At 47.8% G+C, this 14,073-nt stretch overlaps 6 protein-coding genes across 6 annotated transcripts; 4 read left to right on the forward strand and 2 right to left on the reverse strand.

The window, feature by feature from the left end:
- Window positions 1-234: 234 nt before the first annotated feature.
- On the forward strand, window positions 235-3,406 carry F5Y00DRAFT_274256 (glycoside hydrolase family 3 protein; the record flags this gene model as incomplete). Its single annotated transcript, XM_048013326.1, has 9 exons — window positions 235-253; window positions 313-378; window positions 437-488; window positions 555-829; window positions 895-1,007; window positions 1,065-1,204; window positions 1,266-1,369; window positions 1,424-1,545; window positions 1,600-3,406. 9 exons carry the CDS (start codon window positions 235-237, stop codon window positions 3,382-3,384), a joined length of 2,676 nt encoding a protein of 891 aa, XP_047867940.1. The 3' UTR covers window positions 3,385-3,406.
- A 290-nt stretch (window positions 3,407-3,696) lies between these two features.
- F5Y00DRAFT_205379 (uncharacterized protein) lies at window positions 3,697-5,286 on the forward strand. The gene has a single exon (XM_048005421.1). It carries the CDS (start codon window positions 3,866-3,868, stop codon window positions 5,006-5,008), a length of 1,143 nt encoding a protein of 380 aa, XP_047867941.1. The 5' UTR covers window positions 3,697-3,865; the 3' UTR covers window positions 5,009-5,286.
- A 95-nt stretch (window positions 5,287-5,381) lies between these two features.
- Window positions 5,382-6,171, reverse strand: F5Y00DRAFT_258970 (uncharacterized protein; the record flags this gene model as incomplete). Its single annotated transcript, XM_048010798.1, has 3 exons — window positions 5,382-5,425; window positions 5,573-6,057; window positions 6,125-6,171. The coding sequence occupies 3 exons, from the start codon at window positions 6,169-6,171 to the stop codon at window positions 5,382-5,384; spliced, it is 576 nt and encodes a 191-aa protein (XP_047867942.1).
- A 993-nt stretch (window positions 6,172-7,164) lies between these two features.
- F5Y00DRAFT_205421 (uncharacterized protein) lies at window positions 7,165-8,661 on the reverse strand. Its single transcript, XM_048005422.1, has 2 exons — window positions 8,538-8,661; window positions 7,165-8,404 (listed from the first exon to the last, which is right to left on the reverse strand). The coding sequence occupies exon 2, from the start codon at window positions 8,296-8,298 to the stop codon at window positions 7,393-7,395; it is 906 nt and encodes a 301-aa protein (XP_047867943.1). The 5' UTR covers window positions 8,299-8,404; window positions 8,538-8,661; the 3' UTR covers window positions 7,165-7,392.
- Window positions 8,662-9,952: 1,291 nt separating this feature from the next.
- Window positions 9,953-12,792, forward strand: F5Y00DRAFT_228428 (uncharacterized protein). The gene is made up of 6 exons (XM_048006625.1): window positions 9,953-10,777; window positions 10,827-10,881; window positions 10,942-11,445; window positions 11,525-12,027; window positions 12,187-12,353; window positions 12,423-12,792. Exons 1-6 carry the CDS (start codon window positions 10,624-10,626, stop codon window positions 12,567-12,569), a joined length of 1,530 nt encoding a protein of 509 aa, XP_047867944.1. The 5' UTR covers window positions 9,953-10,623; the 3' UTR covers window positions 12,570-12,792.
- Window positions 12,793-13,384: 592 nt separating this feature from the next.
- On the forward strand, window positions 13,385-14,063 carry F5Y00DRAFT_258973 (uncharacterized protein; the record flags this gene model as incomplete). Its single annotated transcript, XM_048010799.1, has 3 exons — window positions 13,385-13,639; window positions 13,711-13,923; window positions 14,004-14,063. The coding sequence occupies 3 exons, from the start codon at window positions 13,385-13,387 to the stop codon at window positions 14,061-14,063; spliced, it is 528 nt and encodes a 175-aa protein (XP_047867945.1).
- Window positions 14,064-14,073: the final 10 nt, after the last annotated feature.

Here is a 14,073-nt window from a genome sequence, read left to right on the forward strand (position 1 = left end):
TTGAATATCTATACCTTAGGTATGCTCATATCCTAGTACTCAAATCACGGCGCCGTGTACCCAAGATTAGCTTCGGTGATGTTATCTTTATTTCTGTTGGTCTTTTTAGATATCTTCGCGCAACTCAATGCGCAAGTCCTTCAGTTCGCGGAGAAAGAAGAATCGTCAGGAAGAAGCGACTACCACGCAATCTCACTAGATAAAGAGTCTTATATCGACGGCTTGATTTCAAACATGACGGTCGAGGATCTAGGTTAGTTTATATAAGAGCTGAAAAACTTCCCTCTGTAGCTAAACTAACGAGTATCTAAGTCCTACAACTACATCTTATGTTCGGAGGCGATATCATAGGAGTCGAGTCGAAAAATGAGCTTTATGGTAGGTGCAGTCGCAAGATGCTTTCGTGTCTTCCTACGCTACCATGAAGACTACCTAGACTATACGATGCGCTTCAGTCCGGGCTCGCCAATAGGTGTGATGCACGACTGGTAAGTCCCGGAGCTCTCCGTGGAAAGGGGGCTCTTAGTTTACCTAACCATTGGATACCTACATAGGTACCCGCTGAACACTTCTCATTATAACTCCGTCCAGGAGTTAAACCTGCAGAAATCACGACTGAAGATCCCATTCATACACGTGGGAGAATGTCTTCATGGTGTTGGGTCTTTTAAACAGTCCATTTTCCCTCAAAGCTTGGGCTTGTCGGCGAGTTTCGATGCTGACCTTGTATATCGGGTCGGCCGAGCAATTGGAACCGAAGCTAGGTCGATAGGGATTCATGCTTGCTTATCCCCCGTTCTCGACATCGGCCAGGATCCGCGATGGGGACGTATGCAAGGTACGACTTCTCCGTGTTATGAGAGGCCCGCCTCTGTACTGATAGTATGTATGCAGAGGCTTGGGGTGAAGATAAGGTGCTGACTTCGCATCTGGGCGTCGCCTTTTCGCGCGGACTATCTAAAAATGGTTCTTGGTCTGAGCCGGATGCTGTGGTGCCAGTGGTGAAGGTATGTCTATGAAGTATTATCCTATGAGCAGTGTTAGTAATTTATTTCACCTGATAGCATTTCGCCGCCCATGGGGCTCCGCAGTCTGGGCATAATACTGCCCCTTTCATGGGTCATGGAAATCGGCAAGTCATGCAGGATCTTCTCATGCCATTTAAAGCTGCGATCCAGCTTGGTGGAGCGAGAGGAGTCATGATGTAAGTTGACTATGACCTAATTGCGTACCTACCTATGTAGTGTGTGTTGAACATGTTGCAGGGCATATAACGAGCTTGACGATATACCGGCCCATGTGCATCCTATGCTATACCAAGCCCTTGACGACTGGGGGTTCGACGGATTCATCATTGCTGATGATACCGGTATTAATACATGCTAAGAGAGCCTTGATACACGTTTTGCTAAATATATAACAGGTATGGTTGAGCTCCAAGCAGTACATCGAGTGGCAGGTTCGCCTGCAGACGCGATACAGCAATGGTTTAATGCTGGTGGGATGGTTCAATTTTATGACTTTCCTTTAGAAGTCTATCTTAATGTGAAGCACCCCTTTTGTATCTGATAAATACCAATAACGCTAACACAGACTTAGACGACAATAGACCTAGTTAAAAATGGTACTGTGGAATTAGCAACCCTACGATCTCATGTACGTAAGATACTGGGTATCAAGTGGGATTTGGGTTTGTTTGACAACCCCCTCATCGAAACCAAGATCGATCCCCTAGAAATTGTTGAGAGCCATCGCGACCTGACACGCGAGGCTGCTCAAAGAAGTATTGTCCTCCTTGAGAATAAGGACTCGACGCTGCCGTTAAGGCCTAAGGCTCGGAATATCTCTAAGATCGCTCTTATCGGTCCTTTCGCTGATGTGCTTAACTACGGCGATTATTCCGGCCAATGGGGCCAGTATCCCGCGGAAGCAGCGCGGACAATCCGGCAAGGAATGTTGAGTTATGCGAGTAACGACGAATTTGAACTGGTTACAAGCTGGGGAACGAACACCTGGGAATATAACGCACAATATGTGATCCCGTCGTATCTTTTATCATCGAATGGGACTATAGGCGGTCTTTCTGTGACGTACTTTGCTAATACCAACTTTACTCAACCTGCAGCGCATCGAATAGAGTTGCCAGCGCTGGATTGGGGGCTTTATCCCCCAGATGGTCTAACATCGAATAATTTTAGTGCCATCTGGGAAGGCGAGCTACAATCTCCGGTTGATGCAGATGTTGATGGTTGGATTGGAGCGGCAGTCGGCCCTAACACGACTGTTAAGCTCTTTATAGACGGGGATTTAATTACATCAAGCGGAGTTGATGGACTGCTTGATTCTGGTAATATCATGGGTAATATCATGGAATATGATTATATTACAACTAACGCTACGTTATCTCCTAAAGGGTCTGCGCCTTTCACTTTCAAAAAAGGGGGGAGTTATCACATTCGCATCGAATACCAGGCATTCAACTTATATAAGAAAGTAGAGAACGTGAATTCTCTCAATTCTCAACTCATCCTTTTTTGGAACCTCGTCAGCCGGAACGGAGATGCCATTGACCAAGCAGTCCAGTTAGCAAGTTCCTCGGACGTCGTGGTCCTAGCAGTCGGTGCAGCTTGGAATAGCGACGGGGAAGGCGGAGATAGAGGCACGCTTGGTCTTCCTCCAAGCCAAGACTTACTGGCCAAAGAGATCTATAAGTTGGGAAAGCCTGTCGTGCTTGTACTTCAGGGTGGTCGGCCCTTCGCAATCGATTATTATAACCAGAGCGCTGCGGTGTTGAATACTTTCTTCCCAGGCCAATCCGGTGGTCAAGCCATCGCGGACGTGTTATTCGGCACTGTTAACCCCGGCGGTCGGATGCCGATAACAGTGCCGAAGCACGTCGGTCAGATCCCCGTATATTACAACTACAAGCCAACTGCCCATTTAAAGAATTATTTAGATGCCGAGTCATCCCCAGCATATTGGTTTGGGTACGGACTATCATACACGACATTTAAAGCGTCCAAGTTTGGAGCCTTAGTAAATAGCACGGATGCGATAGGCTTTAAGGCTGGGGATATAATTACGTTCTCGGCTCTTGTTAAAAATAGTGGCACCGTAGCCGGAAGCTATGTTGCGCAGGTATACGTTCTGAGTCGCGTCTCGTCTATCACTCAGCCGGTAAGGCAACTCGTCGCCTTCCAGCGTATCGACATACTACCTGGCGAGGAAGCTACGGTTTCGCTGCAGTTGGATGTTGATAGGTACCTTGCCATCTTAAATAGGAGAAACGAGTGGGAGCTGGAGAAAGGCCCGTACACTTTTGCGCTCTTAAATCACGGCGGCGACGCGGAGACAGCTCGGAATGTTACTTTGAACTGTATGTAAGGCGGGGGATCTTAGATTGGCTGCTTTAGTTAAATTATTTTATTAGCAAATATTTAATCTCTTACCATTTATATCTAGAGCATGGAATTAATTAATGTAGCCTCTCCGTGATTGTGGGCATCGTGGTATGCGAGCCGGCATTGTTCGGAGGCACTGTCCGGGGCAGTCTCGGCAGCTCCGTAAAAGGAGACAGTTTCTAGAAAATCCCTGGTATGGAATAGTAATTATGTATATGTTCATAACCGCTCTAAATGTACTGGGCATTGCATAAAACAAGATTTCTCGAAAAAGGAAGGACAAACTCTCCCTTGCCCCACCTATGTGGAACGTCGCTACGGACTACGGGACCTAACTTTAACTTTCTTTGACGTGATTCAGATTCCAATTAAATTCTAATTAAAACCCGGCTGTTATTTGTTATTCTCGTGCGTCTCGCGGGAAACTTCCAATAACAAATCATGACTGAACCAACTCGAGATTCATGTCCGCCTCTTCGCCCCGCCAGTCGTATGAAACGCCCGATATAACATGTATCGCGCCAGAGCCTTTCGAACCTATACCTCTGATCGCCGACATTGTGCGTACCGGATATTGCATTCCAGGTTCCGTATTCCTGGTTGAAGGCGTCGATTCCATCCATACGTCTAGATCCAAGAGATGGCGTGCCGTACGCCTATTACTCGGAGATGGAGAGCTGTGTATCCAAGCCCTATTATCGGCCGAGATGCATAGATACGTAGACGAGGGAGAAGTCGCCTTTGGGTCCTACGTTAAGTTGGAACAATTCCGAATCGAGCGGAGGAACCTTCCTAATGGGACTGATGGGGGCTCGCCAACCACCAAAGGGAAAGAGAAAGAACGCGATGATCATAGTGCCGAAAATGGGATGGTCTATTTGGTTGTTGAGGATCTTGCGCTCGTCGGATGGAATAACACACTTGTCGATGCTACGCCCGTCGAAAGTGCTCACACAGGTGCTGAAGTTTCACAAGACCGAGCTAAAAATAACACTCAGGCTTCTATCACGACCAAACCAGTTCCAGACAACAGTACTACGCAGTCTTTCGACAGTGGTGTTGGTCTCCAGAAAGAATTAGCTGATGCGGATGACGACTTCGAAGTCATGCCAAATTCCATGTCGAAGGTGACGCAGAATAGGCTTGATCTCGCAGCAAAATCCAAGGACATGAACCGTCTTCCCTGGTCAAGCAACAACCCTGGCAAACCCCTGAAACTCACCAAGTTACGCTCAATCCCTAACTTACCATACAAGCAAAACTGGAGCGTCAATGTACTAGCAGTAGTTTCGGCAATCTCGGGTCTCGAACCTTCCGGCCTACCACCGTATAGCCAGCGACAAGCCAGACTTGCCGACCCCTCTACCGATAAGCACGTGCTCTTGACAGTATTTCTAGATCCGGACCAGTTCTTACCAGCAGTCGGAAGCGTCGTATTACTGCTCGGGGTCAAGAACCATCGTTTTGACGGCGGAAGCCTCAAGAAGTATGCCAGCGACCGCCCAGCAGCCGGGCATAGCTGGTGGTACGAGAATCCGGTGCAATTTGACTGGTGCGACATCGAGGGGCTAAGGCAGTGGTGGGCCGAGGGTCAGTCTCTCGAATAATCCTTTAGGGCACGATCGTTTACGAAGCGGCTGATCGTAATCAACCCCTAATGGATATGCACGTACAGGATAGCAACTGCGGATAGTGGATTATTACTATCGATTCACCATTTACAAATTGCTGCTCCTACTTCGTGAAAAATAATAGTATTCTTTTTTTGGGTGTTTGGTCGTTATATAAATCAATACTAACTACAGCCTCAATCAAATTTCCTTAGCAATGATTAACAAACCAATCCTTAGACATCGTCTCCGCTAGTCATACCTTGTGCGCAAGCTCAGACTCGTCTTTCCTGTTATTTTTCTCGGGCTGTCTACACCAGTCGAGGTTCAGTCCATCGGCGTCCCTTTAGGTCTGCGCGGGCTCGTTAAGTTAAGCGCCGCCATGCTCCACAGCCATCTGCAAAGCACGCATATCTATAATAAAAGTTAGCAGTCGTTCTATAATACATATAGTTATTTGCAGTGTATTTCGGAAGTAATGGCTTCCAACAGAGCTCGATCAGAATGCCACAGCTCGCCGCACGCCAAAGGGAAAAGGGGTGAAATATTGATGCTACATACATTGTTCAGGCTGAAAAGCTGCGTAATTCCCGCCGAAGACCTGGCGCATGTGCTCGTCGCAAAAGAAATGGTGAGTTAGGGGGGTTGGGCTGCCGTCCCTTGAAACCGAAGCTGAGTGTAGCCAGCTGTCCAATTCTCCCACTAGAAACTCGCGTAGTCTTTGACGGTCGTATGGACCCGTCGGTCCCGTCTGTCGGCTGAAGAAGCATTCCTGTTCTTGGGGTTGAGCTTGGGGAGTAGGCAGAGAGACAGAGGGTTCCCTGGAAATTTCCATTCGCCCCAGGTGAGAAGATATGTCCTCTTCAAGGGCGTGACCTTGGCCACGCCCGGTGCGATGGCCATCGTGGACGTGGCCGAGAACGTAGCCCTGGCCCTGGAAACTCGGGGTGTTGCCATCAGGCGACTGTCCATGGCCGGTTGAGTGTCCGTGGCCATGCGGATGCTCGTGGTTATGGGAGCTCTTATGTTTCTGAGAGTTCCTATGGCTATGGTTGTGTCCGCAGTTGCAGGAGTTTCCGCTACCACCTGCATGTCCGGAATCATGGGTGGAACTATTGGCGGAACGGCCGCGGCCGCTGCCGCAGCGGCACGGATTGCATCGGCAAGCGGCGCCGCACGGACACATTGCGCTGTCACGTTGGTGTATTGTAGTAACTACCTAGGTAGGTTATGAAAATAGGTATGTCTGATGTTGGGGTCGGAATTAGTATGGTGATGTTTAGTAGATGGAAATGGAGTTTTGGATGGAAAAAAAAAAAAAAAAAAAAAAAAAGATGAAGGTGCTCTTCTGTTTATATAGACAAAGTCTACCTTCCCAAGCCAAAGCCTTCAGATAATTTTGAGTCACGATGGCCTTTGGTGCGTAAGGTCTCGATCATATTCTACGTGCGATATGTGTAGTCGTGACTGTACCGAACCGAATGGCGATCGAGTAAATGATTTTCGAGTGCAATCACCACGTTTGAGATACGACGACAAACTCGTCCCAACTACCTCGACAGCTAAGCAGCTTCTTTCAGAGATTCGACAGACTGTCGTACTGGACGAGTCACGAGTGAATCGATTCGAAGTCAGTAATTCTCGGCAAGAAGATGATTGTAACGCTCTTCAGGGGTAGTACGAATGATGAAGCCTTACTCAAGTCCCAGTCATGAGCTGACGCGTATATCATCATCAATCACAGTTAATCATTTTAAGCCCCTTTTTCGAGTTAATCTCCTAACGGTATCCATGATTTTCCGGGGAGACGTAGGAACCTATATGCGAGGTACCTAGATCAGGGATATTAAAGCTTTATTCTAAGTACCTACTGTCATACTTGGATTCACAAGGCTATATAATGTACCTACGGCGTTAATATTTTTTATGGTATTCCAAATGGCTCTAACTCCGAGTGGTATGAATATTACTCCTAGAGCCTATAAGGAGTCTGGGTAATACTTCAAATCTGATTCGAGAGTTGGGTCCTGGTGAGTTATAGATGCTGTTGGCAATATTGCCACCTGGTAGGGGTTTTGGCTGTTTTGGAAGGGATTGGATTCCAGATAACCCATATCATATAGTTAATAGGCATTACCCAGGTCAGTTTTCTAGCTACCTATGTACTAAAATGATCCCGAAACACTTGAAAGATGTACGATCAGTATGAATATAACATATTAACGATTTTTTTAATAAACTGAAACTCGAGTAAGAACGGCCACATCTATAGCTTACTACAGGCATGTCGTAGATGGGGTAAAATAATTGCATATATATATGTACTTCCATCAAGGTGGTATTTCTTTTGTACACCAATTAGCACACCAAGGCCAAGACCATCAAGTTCTGACTTTAACTGCAACGACGATACCCCATCCACGGATACTCTCCCATATTCCGAGATCATTCTCCTGGCGGAACGCAACCTCTTCAGCTGTAACTGTCATGTCAGCCCCCTGTTTCTCCTGCTCTTCCTGTATATTGTCCTTCGCAGCATCGATCTGTGGGGGACTCGGTACTGTTGATTCCGGCGATTTCTGCTCGCTTGCACGTTTTCCCCAGAACCAGCTTTTCTTCTCCTTTTTCGGTGGTAATCTTTGCTCAACTACAGTCTGAACTATCGAGTTAAGCTTAACCTCTGGATTTTTCTCCTTTTTCGGCTGTAGGTAATCGGCGAGGCGGCGCGCCATCTCCTCGTCACGCCACCAGAGTGATTTAATATTTTCGGCAGCGCCATCTAGCGAAGAACCAGGCTCATCAAATCGTCCCCAGTCACTAAATTCCTGTCCGGGGGCCCAGCTTGGATCTTCGCTTATCTCTGGAGAACTAAGGGCACCAGAGCCAGACTTAGAGTCCTTACCGGGGCTTTTTATGGAAATTCTGGAAACGCGACAAATCTCCCCGCGTCGCTTCATGTCTTCTAAACCGCTAAGGATAGCATTCTTAGGAACTGCGGCACCCGGGACTAAGGTAAGGGTTGCCAGCGGAATAGGAGTATGTCGAGCCCCTAAGTCGGCCAAGAACTCCTCGAGGACGGGAACAATATGGTCTAGCAGAGATGCATCACTAAATGACTGCTCGACTCTCCGTGCTTGTTGCGTTGCGCGGATGCGGTCTGGAAGGGACGTGATATGATATTGAAGATGAGAAGTCAGGGAGTTTAACTGCAACTCGTCTAGGGTAGCAAGACTAGTTGGAGCGGCGGTATAAGGAGGAGGTGCCTCCAGAGGCTCTTTGCTATCCATGTTTGCTGCAACCTATCCAGAGATTTGACAAGGCGGTGGATAAAGCCGGTAGCTATGTAGTCAGAGTTAGAACCAGGGGAGTGGCTGGGCTGCTCTTGTTTGAATACTATGTAGTAGTGAGAAAACAGCCACTCTGGATGTGCCTGTCAACCTGGTTATGCTAATCCTTCTGGTAGAGGGGCGTGGGTTAACGTTAGGCAAACAGGGTCACTACCTGGTATCCAAGCGTAGATGCTTACCAAAGAACTTAAAACGGGTTGGAAACTAGATGATGGTTAGTTCCAAGCCCGATTTAACCATTAATTCTTGTCATTGGTCCGGGGACAAAATGGTCCCCAGCTTGGGTTGACACGAAGGTTCATCATACCCCTGAGTAAAGATGAGGAGCCCAACCTCGATCAAAGACAAGTCCGTGACTCCCGATTGTCCGCTGCTCACTTTCGGGATCATTCGGAGTCAGCAGACAGCACCAGTCAGCCGTGAATACCGAATACCCAGATCTGGGGCTAAGATGCAAGATTAATTAGCCTTGCATCCGGCGCGCACGGGGATAAGTAAAATAAAACGAGGGGTCTAAGCCTCACTTAGCGGCCTTGGGAGCACCGAAGATAATGACGCGGGATGCTGGTCGTGTAGATAAGTCCCTTACGCACCTGATTTCAACGAATGAATTAACTATCAATTGTCGAATCGAGATTTTGAATGTTAGATGACGACGAGGTCTCAGATGGACGCATGAGTCCCGATCTCTCGATACCTAACACAGCATATGTATAAGTGCGGGGGACGGGCAGGACTCTGGGGAAGCGAAATAATAGGTAGAATAGCCAGGATTGCATGACTACATGCCATGCAAATGCATGCAAGGTTCAGAATCAAGGTTTCATTATCAGGGTTCGGAATACGCCGTAGCGGACAGATTACTGTGTAGTAACCGTGCCATGTTAACGAAGAAAGGGAGAAGGATTCAAGTTAAACAGCTTTAGGTAGTTATTCCTCGAGCCATAAAGTCACAGCATAATCACCGATCTACAAGGCAAGAGGGCTATGCTCAAATAGTCACGACAATGAGGAAATATGTAATGTAATAAGCGAGTGAAGCTTAGCCGGGAAGCTATAAGTCATAGCCAAGTACACTAATCGAAACCGTCCGGGTCACGGAGCTGAGCTTCAGCTCGGGCTCTTTATGGGGTAATACTTAAGTCTTAATGCAGCCCTAAGAAGGATTTGGAAAGCTTCCAGAATTATTCTGTCACTTACGGATTACGTGCAATTGGGAACTCCACTTGAGCTTGGACTATTGGACCTGGCTGGTAACAAATCAGACGCGGCAGATTATTCGGTCTTGTGACGCGAGACCCAAGCCCACTGCCACGCCCGACTACTGTGTAAACGGGCTTGGAAATGCTTGTAGATTCCTACCCTATCCAAGAACCTAAAGCACGTGGTGGAGTGAGTAAATCCCTTACGAGTAATAGTACGCGATGTCCATACTACCGTATGTATGTAGGTATGTATGTGTGCCTCGCAAGGCTTTCCGCATCCTCTAGCTTTCGATATATTTATCCCTGTCAGCAGCACAGTGGCGTATCGTTCGTTTAAGCATCAGATCCTCGAGCTATCAAGGTTACGTAGCGAACGCTGGTTGGTGATATGTAATCTAGCAATAGGTACTACAACTTACAAGTATTCACTCGGCCAGAGTACGCACAAACAAATTCACTCATTCTGCCTGTCATCAACTTGTGGTGGCTTCTAACGACCATCTGACTCCTGATAATTATCGTTTTCATAAACATCCATGAGACAGTAAATAAAGGATTCTCAATATTTGATGCCTAAATAGGCACTTGCCTACACTAAACATACTCTGACTACCTAACGTTAGGTAGTTTTCTTTCCTTTAGAGCTACATTAAGTACTTGGCAGTCATTCATCTCGCCCCTTCACCGAGCCCGTCCGTCTTCTCTCGGTAGCTCTAGCCTAAGTTAACTTAAACCAAGTCCTCGCCAAGAACTCGTCCTGACAACTGATGTGTAGACTACCTTAGCTACTCAGCTACTTCAGCCTCTCACAATATTTACTTGCGCCTCGTTTAACGAGTCAACACTCCACTATTTAACACTCTCGTTTTATACCGCTCTCCTGTCACATAGGTATATAAACAGATAATACCCCAGTACTATAAGAGCCGCATCTCAATCTTCTTTTCGTCCTTTTATTTAACCTCACCGTCCCCACTCTCCATCTTCTCGACTGAAAGTCTAGGAAGACGTCCCAAGTTTTGATTCTACTCACCTACTTGATATATTCAGCTTCACCACCATGTCGTTTAAGATCGCCGCCCCCGATGAGTACCTTGCCATTACCGGCATGAACGTGAAGAGTGTACTCATCACGAAAGCCGCATGGGTTTGGCCCTTTCAAAGATGTACACGCTTCTCGGTTCAACCTCACGATTATGCTATGAACCTCCAAGGTATCTCTCAATATTAACTACTGCTTAACCTGCACTAACGTCTACGTAGCCATGACAAAGGAGAAACTCCAGTTCCTTCTCCCTGTCGTGTTTACCATTGGACCGTATGTGTCATCCTCGTCTAAGCTGTTATGATAATTCGGAAAATAATAACCTAACGATAGGGATGTGAACAATCGAGGAGCTAACTCGAAGGCTCATAAGCCCGTAGCAAATCCTCAAGGGGGGCAATCCGTACATGACCACACTCACGATGAAGACCGCGGAGATTCTTTAATGAAGTATGCCATGCTACTGGCCGAATCTACCGCCCAGAAAAAGGGATCGCAATATCTCGAAAATATCGTAAAGGGTATTATCGAGGGCGAGACCAGAGTGCTAGTATCTAGTATGACGATGGAAGAAATATTCACAGAGCGCGAGGAATTCAAGCGCCGTATCTTCCGAAACATCCAGGGCGAGCTCGACCAGTTCGGTCTTAAGATTTACAACGCCAACGTTAAGGAACTTAAAGATGCTGCCGGCTCTACGTACTTCCAATCGCTCTCTCAGAAGGCCCACGAAGGCGCCACCAACCAAGCCCGTATCGATGTCGCAGAGGCGCAGCTTCGTGGAAATGTCGGCGAGGCAGAAAGGCATGGCCAGCAAGAGCGGTCGATTGCAAAGATGTAAGCGTCTCCTTAATCTAGCAGCAGCACCTTGAATATTTTCGCCTCCGTAAATAAAGCTGACTCATCCCCCGTAAAGCAATGCGGAAACGGCCGTCCAAAAGACCGACCGGGACGTCGAGCGCGCGGCGGCAGAAGCCAACCTTGCCACTCAAAAGACGATCCTCAGCCGGGATGTCGAGATCGCGCGTATCCAAGCAACAAGAGCTACAGAATCCCGCGACGAGGATCTCAAGAAAGAAGTCCAAGTCAAGCGCGCAGCCGCCGAACTCGAGCGTCTGCGCGCCGTCGACGTCGTCAAGGCCGCCATCGCCCGAGAAAGCAAGCAGCAAGCGGCCGACGCGAAGGCGTACGAGGTAGAGGCCGAAGCGCGCGCCAACTTCGAGAAGTCGAACAAGGCGACGGACGCCGCGGCGTACAGGACCAAGATCGACGCCGAGACGCAGGCTTTCGCGGCCGTCAAGAAGGCCGAGGCCAATCTGCAGCAGAGGCTGAAAGAGGCCGAGGGTATGGCTGCTATGGCTGATGCTTACTCCAAGATGAGCAATGCTTTTGGCGGCCCGGCTGGGCTCCTTCAGTACAGTAAGCTACCTAACCTACCACCAAGACGATCTCCCCCTATTCCGTCAAATCTGCCTAGAAAGTTTGAGATTTTCGGGAGAACCCCATTTAAAATTTTCTGCTTTTAAATTTTACACGAAAACTCCTATTTTATTACTAATCGCTATTGTTTACTTACAGTGATGATCGAGAAGGGCACGTACGTCGAGCTGGCCAAGGCCAACGCCGGCGCCGTCAACGGCATGCAACCCAAGATCAGCGTCTGGAACACGGGAGCCGAGGCTGGATCGTCGTCCGGCGCTGGCGGCCAGGGGTCTATTCAAGACAGTGCTGCGACGCTGAGAAACGTAAGCTACCTATGATTTCCACTCTATATGAGGTATTTGTATACCTACATGCTAACACGGGATATTCAGGTATACCAACTCCTCCCTCCGCTGATGTCGACGATCCACGACCAGACGGGCATCACTCTACCCGAGTGGCAGTTTGGAAAGTTGCCAAACAACGAGGTGACGAGGCGTGACCAATTCCACAAGCAAGAAGATGTCAACGGCAAGTAAGGGCGGGAGCGTTATTCGTGATTATTGGTTATTGGTTATACCACGGAACGTATTCGTATTACGTCTTTCGTTTTTGGGGTTTTTTTTTTTCGATTCTTTTGTCATATTGTAGATACCTAACCTAGCTTCAGCGTTTTTTGTTCCAATAGGGGCGTTTGCAGTAGGCTTGTAGCTTGCGTGCTAGTTGATATCCATCTGAATTAAATTTCATTCGTGTTTTCCATACCTACGACATGACTCTTTTGAGCTTCTTGGCATTATTATTAATTATGCCAATAAGATAGATATTAGAAATTATTAGAAGCTATGTGAGGTTATTATACGAATATGAATAGCTACCTACTAATAGCGTGACTCCTATGCTTAGAATCATAAACTGTATAATTAGAGTCGCCAAAGAATCATAATGGGGTTCTATAATTATACCAGGCAGTTGAAGTACTGAAGTAGATTACGGGTGATTCTACTGATAAACTAGAAGCTATTAAGGGGAAAGAACCCCGAAACGAGGAAGTCTTCGAGCTGTGCCGCCAACCCGGTATAACATCAACACAAGTGACTACCTACCTAGGTATCTATCTACACCGGATGATGGGATAATTAAAGAATTATTACGTCTCCGTTATAAGCCGCATTTTGGCATTTCGCCTTGGGTATCTATTCTTAGTATACCATATAGTCTTTCGATTCCTTATATATAAGTGACCTGTAGCCCCTACAAAACCTCTCTTATTAACTTAATCACCAGTTCTTCCCCCTTCCTCCTATCATTGCATCAATTCTATTAACTATGTAAAAACCAACAAAAGCAGCCCATGGTATCCCAACGGCGCAAAACTGTCCTCGTAACAGGCTGCAGCGAAGGCGGCATCGGCCACGCTCTAGTCGACGAGTTCCAATCGCGAGGCCTACACGTCTTCGCGACGGCGCGCTTCGCCCCTTATTCAGGGATCCACTGTCTGTCGCTGACCAGCAAGTACACCGCCCCAGGTTTCTACGCAGGCACCAAGTCCGCCCTAATCAGCATCAGCGAGGGCACGCGTCCAGAACTCAAGCCCTCGGGCGTCAAAGTTAGCCACCGTCATCATCGTCGGCGCCGTTGTACACCAACGTCTTTTGCCAACGCGCCCGAACACACAAGTTACCACCCGACTCGCTGTATAAGGGCGCCGAGGAGGAAATCGCAGCCCGGGCAACGGGACAGGATGTCGGAGAACGGCTCGGTACGACGACGGAAGATTCCTCGCGCGAGCTCGTTGGCAAGCTGTTGAGCGGTGCCTCGGGCAGGCTGCATGTTGGTAACATGTCGACTATGATACGTATTGTGACGACGTGGCTTCCGACCTGTGTGGTGGTAAGTCCTTCTATTATATTTTCACCTTTTATCTAAATTACGGGTTGGGAGAATGACATGCTAACCGTGGCGGCGTGTAGGAATATCTCACTGTAACAAGCACGGGGCTTGACTACCTACCTACCCTGAGCATCAAATAGGGGGCTCTCA

The sequence above is a fragment of the Daldinia vernicosa genome (genome assembly GCF_022497035.1).
Source record: "Daldinia vernicosa strain CBS 139.73 unplaced genomic scaffold F5Y00scaffold_8, whole genome shotgun sequence".
Classification (NCBI taxonomy): domain Eukaryota; kingdom Fungi; phylum Ascomycota; class Sordariomycetes; order Xylariales; family Hypoxylaceae; genus Daldinia; species Daldinia vernicosa.

Excerpts from the sequence above, each read along its gene's own strand:
- F5Y00DRAFT_205379 (XM_048005421.1), top strand. The coding sequence starts at position 3,866 with ATGTCCGCCTCTTCGCCCCGCCAGTCGTATGAAACGCCCGATATAACA.
- F5Y00DRAFT_205421 (XM_048005422.1), bottom strand. The coding sequence starts at position 8,298 with ATGGATAGCAAAGAGCCTCTGGAGGCACCTCCTCCTTATACCGCCGCT.
- F5Y00DRAFT_228428 (XM_048006625.1), top strand. The coding sequence starts at position 10,624 with ATGTCGTTTAAGATCGCCGCCCCCGATGAGTACCTTGCCATTACCGGC. Across the intron at positions 10,882-10,941 it reads GTCGTGTTTACCATTGGACC|GGATGTGAACAATCGAGGAG; the intron begins GTATGTGTCATC and ends ACCTAACGATAG. Across the intron at positions 11,446-11,524 it reads GAGCGGTCGATTGCAAAGAT|CAATGCGGAAACGGCCGTCC; the intron begins GTAAGCGTCTCC and ends TCCCCCGTAAAG.